This window comes from Epinephelus lanceolatus, chromosome 10 (assembly GCF_041903045.1).
Source record: "Epinephelus lanceolatus isolate andai-2023 chromosome 10, ASM4190304v1, whole genome shotgun sequence".
NCBI lineage: Eukaryota > Metazoa > Chordata > Actinopteri > Perciformes > Serranidae > Epinephelus > Epinephelus lanceolatus.
This window is the reverse complement of record NC_135743.1, coordinates 13,760,432-13,777,489: the sequence shown is the minus strand read 5'-3', so window position 1 is coordinate 13,777,489 and position 17,058 is coordinate 13,760,432. Positions and strand designations below refer to the sequence as shown.

Genomic DNA, 17,058 nt, shown 5'->3' with positions numbered 1-17,058 from the left:
AATTTGGCAACCCCAAAGTTGAGCTCATTAATAGCTTATAACTGCTCTAAATGATTTATGATCCAGCAATAAAGCCATTAATTACAGCTTATAAGACTTAATAAAGGGTGCCTTATTTAAGACTTAGTTATTTTCCACAAAGTTGGAGACACTGATGTGTGAAGAGCAGCTCAAAGAAAGACATAAGCCAAGTGAAAGATTTTGACAGAGAGAAATCGTCAGTTTGAAAAAGAAAGCGAGAGAGGGAGAGAGGGAGAGAGGGAGATGTGGGTTTGAGGTTTGTCAATGTGAACCAGTTGCTCAGAGAGGACTCTGGTGGATGGAGGAGGACGGATGGAGGGAGGGCAGCTCTGAGGATAAATGCGCTCTTTCATTTCAAAGTGAGAGAAATCCGTTACTAGAAGCGCATATTTACAGAGACAGAAACTCCCGGGAAACAAGCGGTTTGTTGTAAATGTGAGTTTAAAAAATCAGCGGAGAGGATCATGGATAACAAGTTACCAGAGGAACCTCAGCTCAAACTTTTGGCTTAATGAGCGCAGTTTGTGTCCACAGGAGAGCTGGAGAGCTTCAAAGACGCGCACCGGAGTCAGGAGGGATAAAGCGCTGCGCTGACTGACTGTTTGGGAAGGTGTTACACATTAGTAATGGTTTAATGACTTTGAACTGCGGCCTCTTGTTCGATGGGACAGGTGCAGGTTTTTCACGGCCAAAACATGGGTCACTGAGGTGTCAATTAAGTGTTCTCTCTTTATCCTAAAGACCTTTACGCGCACTACAATAACTCGCTCCTGTAGTGTGCGCCAAATATTCCCACAGGGAACTTTAAGAAACGCAAAAATCACGGACAGGAATCCTCGTGTGGAGTTGGTTTATTTTATTTTCATCTATATTTAACGACTCAAGACTGCTTTTATGAACGAGCCCGCACACACACAGTAGACATGCCACAGCAGCACCGTTTTACCGGATTTTACGCATCTCTTGGGGAAAGAGAGAGCTGAAAAGCGCGTGTTTATATGTGTGTGTGTGTGTGTGTGTGTGTGTGTGTGTGTGGTGGACGCCGATGCACTGCATTTCCAACAGCTCAGGGGAGACCACTTTGTAAACAGAGAAAAAACACACAAGGAAAAAAATAGAGGAGAGACTTTTCTTTTTTAAATAAATGGAGCTGCGTAAATACCTGTTGTGCCTGGAGTTCATCCTCCTTCTTAAAGGTAAGAACCACTTCATAGAAGTTATATTTTGGTTTAGAAGTCAACTTTAAAGTTAGTTTTTGCCCTTTTGCTGTTTTTAAAATAAGATAAAACTACTCAATGGGAGTCTGAACAGGAGGGGGGGATCCCTGCTCCTAAACCTGTGAACTTTGGAGAACTAAAAGTCAACCTCTTGTCCATGATTGATGCCTCTTCACTTCCCAGTTGCTCTGATGTCCCCCAGCACTGTCTCTCTGGGTGATATGGTCATTAACCTCCACAATTTTTACACTTCACCAAACAACATGTGGAAATGATTGTGTCACACGCCCCCCCCCCGAGTCCCAAGGAGCTTTATTCTGTGTGACAGTAAGCGACTGACCATAAAGACATTCCTAACATGACTGTGTGCCGAAGAGTAGAGAAGCAGGCGTATTAAAACATATGGCCACACTCCATTTGCCAAACAGATGAAAGGTATAGGAAGTTGTGCACGAGTCCAATAAAGTAATGGTTCCTGGTTCAACGTCTGATCCTTGAGTAAATCAATGAGTTATGTCAGTACTGAGGAAGTATTTCTTTCTCGCTGGAGGCCTCCAGATATACCTGGAGGAGTTTGGAGCCATCACAGATATGTGCATGTATCATTTGCAGAAAGGTTACTGGTTCATCTCCTCTTACAGCTCACACCTTCTGACCCTGGCAGCTGCGTAACTCGACCCCATCGGCCATATCAGCCATATGCATCGCTTAGACTTCCCCTAATAAGGCGCCTGCCTATGCCATGTGGGGTTTCTCCACGGAGCATGAACATCAGCTCCCCTCCTGTACTCATGTTCGGTGTGGTAGAGCAGCCTCACACACCTCATTGAGCCATTCCTGCTCAGCAGCAAGAAACCTAAGAAAAAGGCCATTGTTGTCTACCAAAACTAAGTGTTTATTCAGCTGATAAGCAGTAGTTAAACTGCTCGGTTAGTGAAGCAAAATTAGATCAGTGGGCTGAGATATACCGTGCAAGGCATGTTACGTTGGTACCTGCTCTGAATCACACACAGTCTGTGAAGTCAGTGTGAGACGTTGGCATTTGTGCCAAATTGTTAAATTAAGAATGATTATCCATGCAGCCAGTTGCATGCCATGCAGAGTGCTTCTAATGCAGAAGCTGAGGAATGAACGGGGACCACATACTGAAACACACACACACACCTATTATCAGAGGTGGAACCAACTCAGTGTTTTGCAAGTCACGTTTAATTCTCAAGGCTTTGCACTCAAGTCCAAAGTCAAGTCTCAAGCCAGTACAGGCATGAGGCCCGAGTCAAGGATGACAGGTCCCAACTGCTAAACTTGGATTTTTGAGTCCTAAACAAGTCATAAGGCACTCTTTACCAAATGTAATGCCATTTAACAGCAGTTACAATATATTCAATGTAAAAATCATGAATGGGTTTTAAAATTTTTATTTTTTTTAAAAGCTAAAAGCGCTAGCCTTGCCTTACCATTCCTTGTATAACTTCAAACGTTCAAAGAAGTTGGAAGTTGTTTTGTCTTTGTCATAGACTGTAAAAATAATGGATGTGGCTACTGTGACATCACCCATTGGTTTGCCAACTCCTGTTTTGAAGCCTTGACTTCAGCATTTTGGCGGTCACCATCTTGTTTTTTTGGAGCTAGAAGTGACCATATTTGGGTGAGAAGCTGGCGCTGTGGAGGAGGGAGGGGTGGATCTGACTTAGACGCCGAGGACACTATCGGCAGGCAGCCTGTCTAAAGCTAAAGCATCCTGCCATTAATTTTGCATAATTTAAACCTTAATAATATTTAAATGGGTAAGTTTAAGGAAATCAGATATAGAGACCAAAAACATCTTTGCACCAGGCTGAAAACATGTTTATTTCTGCTGTAAAGTTGGGCATTTTAACATAAGGGTCTATGGGGACTGACTCGCTTCTGGAGCCAGCCTCAAGTGGCCATTAGAGGAACTGCAGTTTTTGGCACCTCCATGATAGCTTCATCTTTTCTGCCCCGGAGGCTGCTGCTTGGTATTCGTCTATAATTTTCAACCCGCACATTTTACATAGCCCACTTCTATACTTTTTTTTTTGACCACTGCATAGTTTTTGTATGCGAGCAAAATAGCCTTTGGTATCATTTTTTCCAGCTGGCGCTCAGTAATGTAACATAAGTTCTTCATGGTTCATCCCTGTAACTTGATTGGATGCCATCAGATTGGTTCAGACAAAGTGGATCTTGGGAATTAAGTGTTGACTTGCTCAGAATGAATAGCGTTAATGTAAGCTGATTTGGGAAATGAAGGGAAATGATAGTGATTTGCAGCACACTTCATAAATAACATACTTTCGGTATGTATTTTCAAGTCAAAAGACTCCGGTCTAAGTGAAGTCATGAGACACTGGTGGTAAAGTTCAAGTTAAGTTGCAAGTCTTTGATTTTGCCAAGTCTGAAGTCATTAAAATTGTGTCACAAGTCATGTAACTGGAGTCCACACCTCTGCCTATTACACATGCCAGCAGCCAAATGTATCCTGTGGTTAGTTTTTACACATTGCCCTCCATTATCAGTTTAAATCAAGCATGTACATGGTAATTGCTCCCTTCTTTTTTACTGTTCAACCTTTGCTTTAATTTGTACTGTAGTTTATGTGATCTTAGTGTAAGTGTTCTTGCATGTGTGTGTGTTTGCTAGCTTCCACATGTGTCATACAGGAGCGTGTAGGTGAGGGAGTATGTGTGTTATGTTAATGGTTTCAGCAGAGCTCCCCTGATGTGGACAGCAGGCATCCCATGCCTGTTACACTCTGTTATGCTTTACTGAGATGTCGAACACAGGTGTGTGTGCGTGTGTGTTTGACTCCAGTCATTCATAAATTTTAGCTATTATTCTCCCAGCTATCTTCTTGTGTTTTCGCTGACTGTCATTCCCACTCCCCCACTTCTTCCACCCCCATTCCCCACGAGAGGGTGACAGAGATGAGAACAGAGCTTGAACGAGATAATGGAGAGAAAATCTGTGAAAGAGAGTGAGAAGAGGTGAAGGAGGGGGGGATGCACGGGAAACATTATGAGTCAGCTAAATAGAGATGATGGAAACAGATAGACAAGTAGACATCTCTACTGCAGGACATTCCACTGAAGTGCTATATGTCAGGGATGTAAATTAAAGACACAAAGGAACAGACAAGGACAACTTAAATATGGTAATCCAATTAAAACGACATACATCAGTGTCTCTGCCTGCTGCTACAAGTGCTGACATGTCTCTATAGTATCCAAGACAAAGTAGTGTCAAGTTCAGTTTCTGTGCACAGACGTATATACATACTGCACAATTACAGCCATACACTTCCAGCCAGCAGTAGCGCCCAGAGCTGAATGTGTGGTTGAGAGAATCTGGACCCAGTTTGGCTTGATAAATGTTTGCTGCCAGTTGTCATGGTGATAGGTGGTCAGACGGGCTGCGGTACAGTGTCATATATAAACCCCAATGAAAATGAAACCAGAGGAGGGAGGACAGGACAGGGAAAACAGGGAACGATGGTACAGTTTTGTGGGTTGGGAGCGGAGAGGGGGCCTTATGGTAGAGTTACAGTGTGTGCATGTATGTGTGTTTGTGTGTGTTTTGGGAGAAGAGTAAAAGAAAGGAGCAATTTAGGGTTTATGAGAGAATGAGTGAAATAGGAGTATGACAGAGAAAATCAGTAGTAGGGGTTGTTATCGGAGGCCTGGTTTGTTGTGGAAAGCAATTTGGAATCGGAGAGGGTGGGTGTATGTTGCCACAAGAAAAGACAGAAACATTTTACTACGCTGTGTATACGAGCGCTGGTGAGAGAGAGTCAGAGAGAATAACTTGTTGCAACAGGGCTGGATAGAAAGATTTTTTACTCATTCTGGCTATGAAAACGGAAGATTTAGTATTACAGAATGACTCCATCCTTGCCTACGCATATTCCCATCGGTGAAGTGTATTAAACATCTGTGTAGAGCCAGAGAGATGGCTGAATCTCATCAAAGTCACTGGAGGTTTGGACGTTGAAATATTGGAAGCTCACACAGATCTGCAAAATGAGCAGGAAGGACTTGGAGTCTACAGCTACAGGAGCAGCTCTCTGACTCTCGACTCACAGCGGTGCTTTGAGCTAAATGCTAATGTTGGCATGCTAACATGCTCACGATGACAGTGCCAACATGCTCATGTTAAGCAGGTATAGTGTTTATCATATTTAGTTTAGCATGTTAGCATGCTAACTTCTGCTAATTTGCACCGAAGTACAGCTGAGGATGATGTGATGGTTGTTTAGATTGCAGGTGTTTGGTCATAAACCAAAGTACTGGATAGGCTTGAACGGTATTTATGTTTTCATACCTTCAAACTAGGGATGTTCAGATTGATTAATTTCACCGATGTTTACTCTGGAGTTTAAAGTTAGACTTTTCGACTGGTCTAAAAGTAAGACAGCAGTCAGAATTGAGCACAATTTAATCTACAAGGTTAAACATCGTCAAGAGAAATACTGCATATTTAATAAAAGCTATTTGAAATCGTTGATCAAATTTTTCATTTATCAAATTGTATTTTGATGCCACTAAAATGTGTGGCACTGTGCTTTATGGACATTGCAGATTATCCTACAAAACACGACAATAAATGTTAAGAAATAACATTTATTGAAAGGAATATTCTATGGGAAAATAAATCTTTAGGAAACTGTCTGATGTTTGCGATGACATTCTCAACACAGTGGCATAAAATAGTAATAATCTAAAAAAAAAAGGTTAACCAACCAGTATTTCTGGTGTCGACTGGTAAGGTTAGCAACATTAAATCAACTAGATGACTGATCGCGTACATCCTACTTCATACCTTCCACGGTATATGATGGTATTTGTGTTTGTGGCGCTACCTAACCAACACACCCCCTTACCTTTTCGCAAGGTCTCTTTGCTTTTTTAGTCTAATAAAAAACAAAAACTCCCAGAATGTCAAGAAAGGTAATATACTTACACCTATTTTTCTCATTAAACAGAGAAATACAACCATACACCTTCTACATTCAAGTTTCTCTCCTCCACCGAACCAAGACTAATGTTAGCTCAACTGCCTTACAGTTAAACATAAAACACACTTCGTTCAAACTCAAAAATACAAACAAAATAAAACTAACCAAAACCATGCTATTTAGTCTTGTTAGTCATTTAGTTAGTTGATCCACTGTTCACCAACAATTCAACAAACAATTCACCAACTCTGGTTTGGTCGAAATAAATCCTTAATTCACCCAGTTAGATGTGAAAATATGCTGTCTGTTTACAGTCCTGTAACGTTATCCCCACCACCAGCAGCTGCCATGCTTGCCAGATCAGCTGCCTGTTCCACATGTAGAGAGGGACCTCTGGTGGTGCGTGCTGTGCACTACAGACAATACATCCTCAATACAGCCTCTCCATATGATTTTAATAGAAAGAAGAAGAGCTTCTATATTTTTGGCGGTACTTAAAATCATACCGTCAGGAGTCTGAATACCCTGGTGTATCGTAATACAGTGATACTGCCAGAGCCTTGTACTAGACAGATTTAAATTTTGACCTGATCATAGCGCAAGATTAAAAGGTAACAGATCACTAATGTTAGGAAGATTGAATGTGTGCACCACATTTCATGACAATTCATGCAGTAGTTGTTGAGACATTTAACTCGAAACCACAAATGTGAACCTCATTGTGACAAAGGTCAGTAGATCTCCACAGTCCACACAGTCCATTCTTTGGGGAACATATAAGTCCATACAATACAAAATTTTATGGCAAACCATCAAATGTTAGTTGAGATAGTTCAGTCTAGACCTTACTGGTGGACCGGTCGGCAGAATGACATTGCCATCCAGAGTCATGCTGCTACATGGCTATAAAACCCACATATCTTGGGACAAGAACAAGAAGAAACTTGGCTGAAAATGCAATGACATTACAGGGAAAAAACATCTGCACAGAAGAGAAAATGAAGAAGCAGGTAGCAGAAACAGCAGTGTGTGAGAAAGGCAGGGGCCGAGATGGAAGAGAAACAGTGAACATATCTAGTTTCTTTCTGCAAACCAAGTGGAATCCCCCTCTGATTGGCCTGGCCGAGGTAACTGTCTGTGTGTGTCAGTGTGTATTTGTGGGGAAGTATCTGTATACAAGTGTGTGAGGAGCTGGTGTATAATCACAGCAGCAATGTTCTGGTCTTGTTCCCCATCTGGACCACTTTCCTCCAGTGGAATCAGTTATGTACAGTAGGAGAGTTACTGTAGATGCCTGTGCGCATGCTGCTAAATTACATGTCAAGTCAAATGTATTTAGAAATCCCCTTCAGCAAAACACATCCAACACACCCTGCTTTCCAGGGCTACAAATAACATACAGTAGAAGTGGGACAAGTTAAATACCAACTGTCAGGGGGAGTATAGTGTTCCTGAGACTGGACTGAAAATACAACACGGTGATGCTCTTTAATTTAGGTAGAGCTGTGTATCTAAAGGAAACAGTAAGGAGAGTTTATAATCTGTCACACAGATACTGAAAACATCAGCAGACTGAAACAGGAAATAAACGTGGATGCATTTGTCACTGCTCTCTACAGTATACTGTGTGTTTTAGACACAAGTATGAACCAAACAAATGGTTTGCATAGTATAAGTTTGACATTTTCTCTAGCGCCATCATGAGATTGACATTTGTGGTTTCGACCTAAATGTCCCAACAACTATTGGATGCATTCCCATGAAATCTGGTTCACACATTCATGTCCACCTCAGGATGAACTATAGTAACTTTGGTGATTTCTTTGGTGAGTTTAGCGCTAATTAGCAAATGTAAGCATGCTAACAGGCTAAACTAAGATGGCATACATGATAAACCAAATACCAGCTGAACACTGGCATGTTAGTCCTGTCCCCATAAGGGGGTCATTCCTATGTTCCCCAGATTTATATGGCACATAATAGGAACATGACAGGGTTATGTTCCCAAGGTACTGTGTCCCCCAGTCCTGTATAGCACATAATTGGAACATGACGAAGATGTTCTCCAGCTCCTTATTTGCTTAATATGACATGGGATAGGTTAGGACTAAAATCTAAGGCTGTTTTAGGGACAGAGAGGGACAAGAAAAAGGCATGAACACAATATGTTGTATGTACATATATGAATATGAACATAAGACCTTGGGGACTGATAGATTCACATGCTAGCATGCTTAGCATTTAGCTCAAAGCACCACAGTGTCCAAGTAACAACAGACTCAATGAGCTGTTAGCATGACTGTAGACTCTTCGTCGTGTTGTTCATTAAAGGTAAATATCTTAATGGGTAAAAGCCATTACAAAAATACATACTGCAAGGTTGAGTTGGGCTCAGCCTTACAGATAGGGTAGGAGTTCGGACATCCGGACGGAGCTCGGAGTAGAGCTGCTGCTCCTTCGCATCGAAAGGGGTCAGTTGAGGTGGTTTCGGCATCTGCTCAGGATGCCTCATGGGCACCACCCATTAGAGCTGTTCCAGGCATGTCCAACCAGTGGGAGGCCCTGGTACAGATTCAGAACATGCTGGAAGGATTATATATATATATATATATCTATCTCAATTGGCCTGGGAATGCCTCAGGATCCCCCAGGAGGAGCTGGAAAGCGTTGCTGGGGAGAGGGGCATTTAGAGACCTTTGCTCAGCCTGCTGCCCTCGCAACTCGGCCTCAGATAAGCAGTTGAAAACGGATTGATGGATGGATGTTACGTTTTAAAATCACATGACTAACTGATGGACTATACAAAGAAACCAGAGAGTAAAAAACTGGAAAAGCAACTTTTATAATTTTGAATTCCCAGATGCACAAACTTGTAATAAATCAATTTAGCTAGTAATGTAAAGCTCTGCAGTGTTGCTAATGAGCCAATAATCCCAATCTTATTTGTTTTTAATTATAAAAGGACATCAGTAAACTCGTGTTCACTAAGTTTCACTCTGATAAGCAAAGCTGGAAACATTCAAAGGAAAACGCTTGTGGTATTTATCAAGATTTTTTTGGCGTGAGCTGCCAAAAGTTGGAGATTTATTAGCTGAAGATTTTTGCCCTCTCTCCAATATGATGGAATGAGACGGCACTCAGCTTGTGGTGCTCAAAGCTATAAAAAAAATAATTTGAAAAACTCAACAGCAATGTCTCTTTGCAGAAATCATGACCCAGTTACTCAAGATAATCCACAGACCTTGTTGTGAGCAGTTTCATGCAGGAACTATTTTCTTTCTACTGAACTACACGTGTTAACCATATCTACTCATGCTCTTGACAGCATGAGATGTAAACGTTAATGGCTGAGCTGTAACAGTAGCTAGCTCAGTGGTGCGAGGTGAGCTAGCAGTAGATGCACACTTCCTTCTGCACAGTAATACGGTTGGCGGATGTAATTCAGTAGAAAGAATAGTTCCTACATGAAACTGCTCACAACAAGGTCTGTGGATTATCTTGAGTAACTGGGTCGTGATTTCTGGAAAGAGACATTGCTGTAGAGTTTTTCAAATTTATTTTTTGGCGCTTTGAGCACCACAAGCTGAGTGCCATCTAGTTCCATTACATTAAAGAGAAGGCAGACATCTCTACAGCCAATATCTCCAACGCTCTGTAACTCACACTAAAACAATCTAGACTGAAAAAGTAGCACTACAAGTAAGAGGGAAATATTTATTTTTGATTTAAGGGAGGACTATCCCTTTAATCCACATAGGTGTATATTAATTAACATTTCTCTACATTGTATATAAATACTGTCCTTTTTTCTGGTGTTGGGAAACCATATTTAGGATTTTCCTCCTTCGGACTGTGAAGAAACGAGACGTGTTTATTTCACTTTTCCTGCTGGAACATGTTTTCATGCTTCAGTTTACACCTAAATGTTCACAGCTCAGTGAACTGTCTGACTACCATCTTGTTGCTGTCTGTCTTCTCTGTGTCTCCCTCACCTCTCTCTCTCTCTCGTTGTATGAAGGGCAGGCTTGTGTGTCATAACAGGGGGCTTACTATACTCCATAGTTTTTCTAACCCACACCCTTCTCTGCCTTGCCTCTTCTCTTCTCTCCCCTCTCTCATTCGCCTCACACTGAACTCCCTTTTTCCTCAGAGGTTGCCTTTGGTCACTCTGTTTATCCATCTTTCTCAGCCCCCCCTCTCCTTCCCTTGACTCCCCTCTCCGAAGGCCAAGAGGGGAAATAATAATCTGACTCTGCACTGTAGAAGTACAGTTGTGTACACACAGCTCCAAGTTATGTTTTTCACCCATTTTAATGACTAATTATGCTAATGCCAACTCGTGTTTATGACGCCTTAAAGAGATAGTTCACTTTTTTTGAAGTGGGGTTGTATGGGGTACTTATCCTCAGAGGGTATATTACATACAGTAGATGTTGGTCGGCACGCCCACAGTTTGGAGGCGCAGGCTGGAGTCTGACATGGAAGCAAAGCAATCTACTGCTGTGGAGGGGGCAGCAACAAAACATATGTTAGCCACCTAAAAAAAGTCACACATATCAGTTTAAGTGTATGCTATATTAAGAGTATTTTCACTGCTTCATCTTAATGTCAGACAGTGATTTCCAGTGGGAAAATTCGGTTGTCATATCGCTCTCTTTAAAGCCAGACTCCATTGAGAAAAACAGTGATTTGACATTGTGAACACAGGAGCTGCTGGTCTACCGCTGCCTCAATCAGTCATTTTGTTTGTGTTATTGGCTTTGGCGTTTCAAAGTGTTAGTTAAGATTCACCAAAGTCACTCAATAACAATGAGGAGCATGCCATTAATGTTGACATCTTGTGCCGTCACAAGCAGTCATGAACGCATCTACTCATTCATGAGTAGATGCACACCTCCTTCTGCGCATTGATACACAGAATAGATAGATTATAAGTAGCACTACAAGTAAGATAAATAGTAATACAGGTTAGAGAAAAAGAAAGTATTTTCTATTTTGGGGTGAACTGTCCCTTTAAGGTTGGAAAACAACTCTTTATATAAGCTATCTCCTCCTGAGACCTGAACTTTTGTTTGGTTTGCATTTTTAATTTCTCCGAGTTTCTAAACTAAACATTGTCAGTGATAATTAAGTCCCTATGTCCTCAAACGAGATGAAAATTAAGTCCCAACGTCCTCAAACAGACCAACAATTAAGTCCCAGTGTCCTCAAATGAAATGACCATAAAGTCCTAGTGTCCTCAAACGAGTACTTCCCAGTTAACTTAGCTTGTTATTGCTGCTAAAATTGGTCAAATTTGTTGCCATATCAAACTACAAACATTATTAAATAAACAAGTTTCGACCATAAAATGTGATCAGGTTTTGAGCCTTGTCCAGTTTTGTGTCGGGATCGCCTGTAGGCTGACTTGGCAGAGATGGCTGCCATCTTGTTTTTACATGGATTAGTGTATGGTGCTCTTACTACCACTAGATGGCACATAAAAGGTGTCCACGAACGAGGACAACAGGTCTAAGTTGAGTAGAATGAAGTGTAAGGTCAAGTAAACTCAAAATGTTATGACCTCGTATGAGGACACAGGGTCTCAGGAGGATATTATGTTTACACTGAGTGAAATATTCAAACCTAAGACTCCATTTTGGCTGCACTATTTCATCAGATGGAAATATTTTATTTATTTATTTATTTATTTAATTTTTTTTTTTTTAATTTATTTTATTTTAGGTGTTTTAGGGATTGTCTTTTATACATTTTGTAAATTTGATGTACAATTCAGTCATGAGTCTTTACTTTGATAAAGATACCAGCATGCATGCATGCATGCATGCTATATAACTGTCTGGAGGTTTGATGTGGTCATTAAGTTAAATGATATATCAGATTCAAAGTAAGTAGGCCTACATATATGTGCAGCTATGGATGCTTCTTTGCAATAAGAGTCACCATCAGTCCTCTCTTTGAGGCACACACAATCGCCCCCTTCTTTCCCCATCCATAAAAAAGTGTCCTCCCCAAAAGTCATGGAATAGTTTGCACACTGTGTCTAATAATCTTTTCTGTTTTGTCTTTCAGGGTTGTGTTATTGTTTTAACATAGATGTAAAGCATCCGCGGATCTTCACCGGTCCTGAGGACGCTCTGTTTGGCTTCTCTGTTTTACAACATGAGGATAACGGAGAGAAATCGTAAGTGTCCGTGATTGTGTGTTAAAAGATTAGGAAAAACAATTTAAACTGTCATTAATTCTTGCACAAAGAGGATCTATGATGATGTTTTGATGATAAGTGACTCACTGTGTCATTCTGCTGAAGAATGCTGGTTGGCGCTCCGTGGGATGGGCCGCCCAACAACAGGAAAGGAGATGTTTACAAATGCATCATAGGAGAGGAGAAGAACTCAAGCTGCAGCAAAGTGAATCTGGGTGAGTGAAACAAACGCGCTCAACAAATTAAATTCACATTAAGTTTAGATGTGTTACCGAGGTGTTACAGTAAACTGGTCTGTCTATCTCAGGTGAGAGTGCTCTCCAGAACGTTTCTAAAAACCTGAAGAATTCTCACCTGGGAATGACGCTGACTCCAGACTCACCTGATGGCTTCCTGGTACGTGGTCTCCACACTGAGAAACAAGACTTTTTACTTTTGCTGCGTGGTTATTTGGGTCGTGTGTGGGAGCCTAAGGGATGTGGTGAGACCAGGTTGTGTTTATGTTAATGTTAATGAATCATCTCTGTTGGTGTTTTATTTGACTTCAGATGTGACCATGACCCCCATTTCCTGAATACCTTTTTGGAGATTCATATGCACATTTGCACAGTCAGACTGAGTTGGCCGACTGAACTGAGATCATGCTTTCAATGCATAGGCATACTACTGTAATTACTGTAATTGCACAAGTTAGTGGGCTATGTAGAGGCTGCCTCTAACTGGCTAATTTCTGTTCAATTTTCGTGAGATTGTAGATACAAATTTGAGAGTGATACCAGGCATGGCGCCAGGATTTCAATTTTGGATGGGCCAAAGTAATTTTGGCAGGGCCTTTTAATTACAGAAGTTAATACTGTTTGCCCTCCTTACACAGTTTCCAAGTAGTCTGGCTAAAACAGAAATGACTGATATCATACTGTGGAAGGCGACTAGCGTGTCGGGGTGATTATGATACTTTTGAAATCTTTTTCCAAAACATTTTTATAGCCAAGATAGCTTATTATAAAATAGCTTTTTTTCAGCATGAACATTCTACGCTTTGTTTTATCCGTAACCTTCTCCACAATTCAGTCGTTCAGCATCAAGAGGGTTTTATACAAGGAATCCAAGTTGTGAATATTGAACATAAACAATATCTTCTCATCCTCCTGCACAGTGCTCTTGGGTATGCTTGTTTAATTTGCTGCCTTCCATAGGCTGTAAAAATAATGGATATAGCTACTGTGATGTCACCCATTGGTTTATGGACTCTCATTTTGAAGCCTCTGAGGCATTTTGGCTGTGACTATCTTGGTAATTTGGAGTGAGAAGTGACCATGTTTGGAGGAGAAGCTAGCGCTGTGGAGGAGTGAGCAGTGGATGTGACTGTAAAGCTTAGGACACCTTTGGTAGACAGTCTGCCACTCAAAGCGTCCCACCCTTAATTATGTGTAATTTAAGGCTTAATAATATTTAAATGGGTGAGTTCTAGAAGAATTCACCAGGGAAATTAACTATAGAGACCAAAACTGTTTTGTACCAGGCTGTAAACATGTTTATTTCTGCAGTAAAGTTGGGCATTTTAACATGTTGTCTTCGGGGACTGACTGGCTCCCGGAGCCAGCCTCAAGTGGTCATTTAAAGAACTGCAGTTTTTGGTGCTTTGGTGTTGGCTTTATTTTTCAGCCCTGGAGGTTGCCACTTGTCAGCTACAGAAAGAAAGTGTCCCCACCTTTTTCTGCTTAGTTTTCACCAGCCCCTGAAGTAAAATATGTGCTCCAAATTTTGGAAGGCTAGTGGGCTCTGTTATGCATCTTTGCAGGCCAGTCTTTTATTTTTTATAAAGGAAAATTATGTTTTAGTCTTGCTTGTGTGTTTAAATATTAATTCTAATGGTTAAAAATAAAAGTTAAGAAAGTAAATGTTCCCCCAGTCATTTAGGATGGACAAATTGTGCAATTGATACTGTTTTTCCTCCCAAATGAAGGTCAAATCTTTCAAGAGTTGAATCTCAAATAAGTCAAACCTCGGAGCAGGTCAAGTGCAAGTCCTTATTTCTGAAACTTTAGTCTAACTCGCTGCACACATCTCGCTGTTGCTCTCCAGTTTCTCCAGTTTTGAGGCTTCTGGCTTGCAGAGGGACACACATCTGCCCAGGCCAGGGAGCAGAAATGTGTGTGCTTTGTCCGTGTGTTTGTATGTTATGTTAGTTACTTTGTGTGTGTGTGTGTGTGTGTGTGTGTGTGTGTGTGTGTGTGTGTGTGTGTGTGAAGCAAGTGCGCTTGCGTGTTCTGGTGTCTGCCAGGTTTTTACTGCTGCTCCGGGTGTGGAGTCGTGTACAGTTCACGAACGCCATCCAGCTTAGCCCACTTTAATATGTGTGTGTGTGTGTGTGTGTGTTTATCTTAACCCCAGTGGTCAGGTCTATAACAGGATCGGAATGCGTCTCCGGCCCTTTGTTAATGACAGACCTACCAAAAGCCATAGCACCTCTCTCCCTTTCCTCCGTCCTCTCCCTTCATTCTTTCTCTCATCCCTCTCTCTATCCCTTCCTCTCCGCCTGTCTGTGTGCCTGAGGAGAAACCCGTTCATAATGACAGGGCGAGCAAAACCAGGATGTTTCTCTTTTTCTCATTCTCCCCCCATTTCAACCCCACTTTCGGTCTCCCTCTTTTGTCTCTCTGCTGAATGCACAAGTTTCTCTTTTATCTCCTCTTTCCGCACTTCCCCCCTTATTCCTCCCTTTTGGAATGAAAGCCAAATAAACGGCATGCTTTGAAGACAGAAATATTTTTATACGACGCCCCCCCTACCCCACAACCGCCCCACATTCACCCCCTACATTTAGCACAATCAGATTTAAATTGCTCCACTGGTCTGCTGTTCCAGCTCTGTTAAACCACTCATGACAACAGTGACTGCCAACATGTCAACAATAGTCTCTGCCTCTCCCTCATTTCTCTGTCCCCCAAACCACACTATTGTAGTTTTTCCATGACTTATTCCTTTTCATTACTTGTTTTCTTTTTGTTCCCCGTCTGCCCTCATTTAGTCCTTTTTTTCGGTGTTTATTCTGTCACCCAACCGCATTTGTCTACGTGTTTAAACCCTTTGATAACGACCGAAAAAACCACCTACGCACCGTGTGAGCGGACCACAAACACTTGAAAATACAAACTGCTCAAATTGACTGTAGATGCTCCCGAAATTTGCTTCACCTGTGAAACAGATGCTGATGTGTTTATGTGTCTGTGTGTTGTGTTTGGCAGGCATGTGCCCCTCTGTGGTCTCAAGAGTGTGGTACGTCTATGTTCAGCACTGGCATCTGTGCCTCTGTCAGCGATGACCTAGAACCAAGAGAGACCATTGCTCCAACAGCGCAAAGTAACCACACTTTTACACACACACACACACACGCACACATTTAGGCATGCTGCACAGGCCTGCTTTGGCAAACCAAATATATTTTTTCACCTCCCGCATGTGGCAGGGTGCTCCACATACATGGACATTGTGATCGTGCTGGATGGATCCAACAGTATCTACCCCTGGTACGAGGTCCAGAACTTCCTCAGCAACATCCTCAGCAAGTTCCACATCAGCTCGGATCAGATGCAGGTAAAAGTGCGAGTCAGTGTGTATTTGCACTGCCTACAATAAATATTATTTACATTAGTAATGGAAACTTGTGGGTTTGAATCTGAGTGAGTCTCCCACTTAAATCTCTGGAACCCCGTAGCTGTTGCCCAGAGCAGTAAGACAAGCTATTCCCTTGAGTGAAAACATGCACGGAGCAACACATATGAAGAACCAGTCTGGCAAATATGACCAGAATGAATTGCTTTGGTAATGTAAAGGGACGTGAGCCGAGCTAGCTTGAGGTTGAGGAGGAATGGAAGTCGGAGGGGGGGATCTGGGGACGTTATTCTAAGCTAAACAACAAGAAGAGTGAGAGGGGGGTTTGGGTTTTGAAAAGGGAGGGTAAGGGGTAGCAGGCAATGTGAGGTGAAGAGGAAATACCTCTGGTTTCTGAATGAATTCAAAAATTCCCCAAGTGCACTGTTTGCTTTAAGAACAGGATTGGTACTTAAAGAGATAGTTCACCCCAGAAACAAGAGTCTCAGATGTTGCTTTCCACAGCTATGTGCCAGCACCACCATGAACATGTGGCATGGTTGAAATACTTGTGTGTTTGTGTGCACATTCAGGTTGGTATACTGCAGTATGGCGAAGTAGCAGTCCACGAGTGGTCTCTGAAGGACTACCAGACCACACAGGAGGTGGTGGAGGCCGCCAAGAACATCAGCAGACAGGAGGGACGAGAGACGCGCACCGCATACGCCATCCACACGGCCTGGTATGCCCGTCAATCATTGTTACTTCACTCTGACTGGCTGATGTTCTTTGTCCTAAAACATGATTTGGCCGGCTAACTGGAAACTGTCTGGCTGTTTAGATTTTGGTGTACCATTCCTAGAGGTTTTCTGTAAATATATCACAGTATAATTTGTAGTTATAATGACAATAAGCTCTATTTTCTTCTGGTTTGGTCTTCTTTCTAAAGATAAAGTGATCCAGTTTGATTTCATCAGGCTGCTTTTGATTAACTGGTCACCATCCTGCCAGACAAAGATTAGATTAAACACTGTAACACAAGGTAC

The 17,058-nt window shown here is 41.9% G+C and overlaps 1 protein-coding gene across 1 annotated transcript in view; it reads left to right on the top strand.

The window, feature by feature from the left end:
- The first annotated feature begins 1,022 nt into the window (after positions 1-1,022).
- itga10 (integrin, alpha 10) overlaps positions 1,023-17,058 on the top strand; it is a 44,427-nt gene continuing 28,391 nt past the window's right edge. Inside the window, exons 1-7 of the mRNA XM_033640181.2 lie at positions 1,023-1,217; positions 12,286-12,397; positions 12,524-12,633; positions 12,726-12,814; positions 15,667-15,781; positions 15,888-16,015; positions 16,606-16,754. Of these exons, the coding sequence (XP_033496072.2) occupies positions 1,166-1,217; positions 12,286-12,397; positions 12,524-12,633; positions 12,726-12,814; positions 15,667-15,781; positions 15,888-16,015; positions 16,606-16,754 (755 nt within the window). The 5' untranslated portion in view covers positions 1,023-1,165. The remainder of the gene's footprint in view (positions 1,218-12,285; positions 12,398-12,523; positions 12,634-12,725; positions 12,815-15,666; positions 15,782-15,887; positions 16,016-16,605; positions 16,755-17,058) is intronic.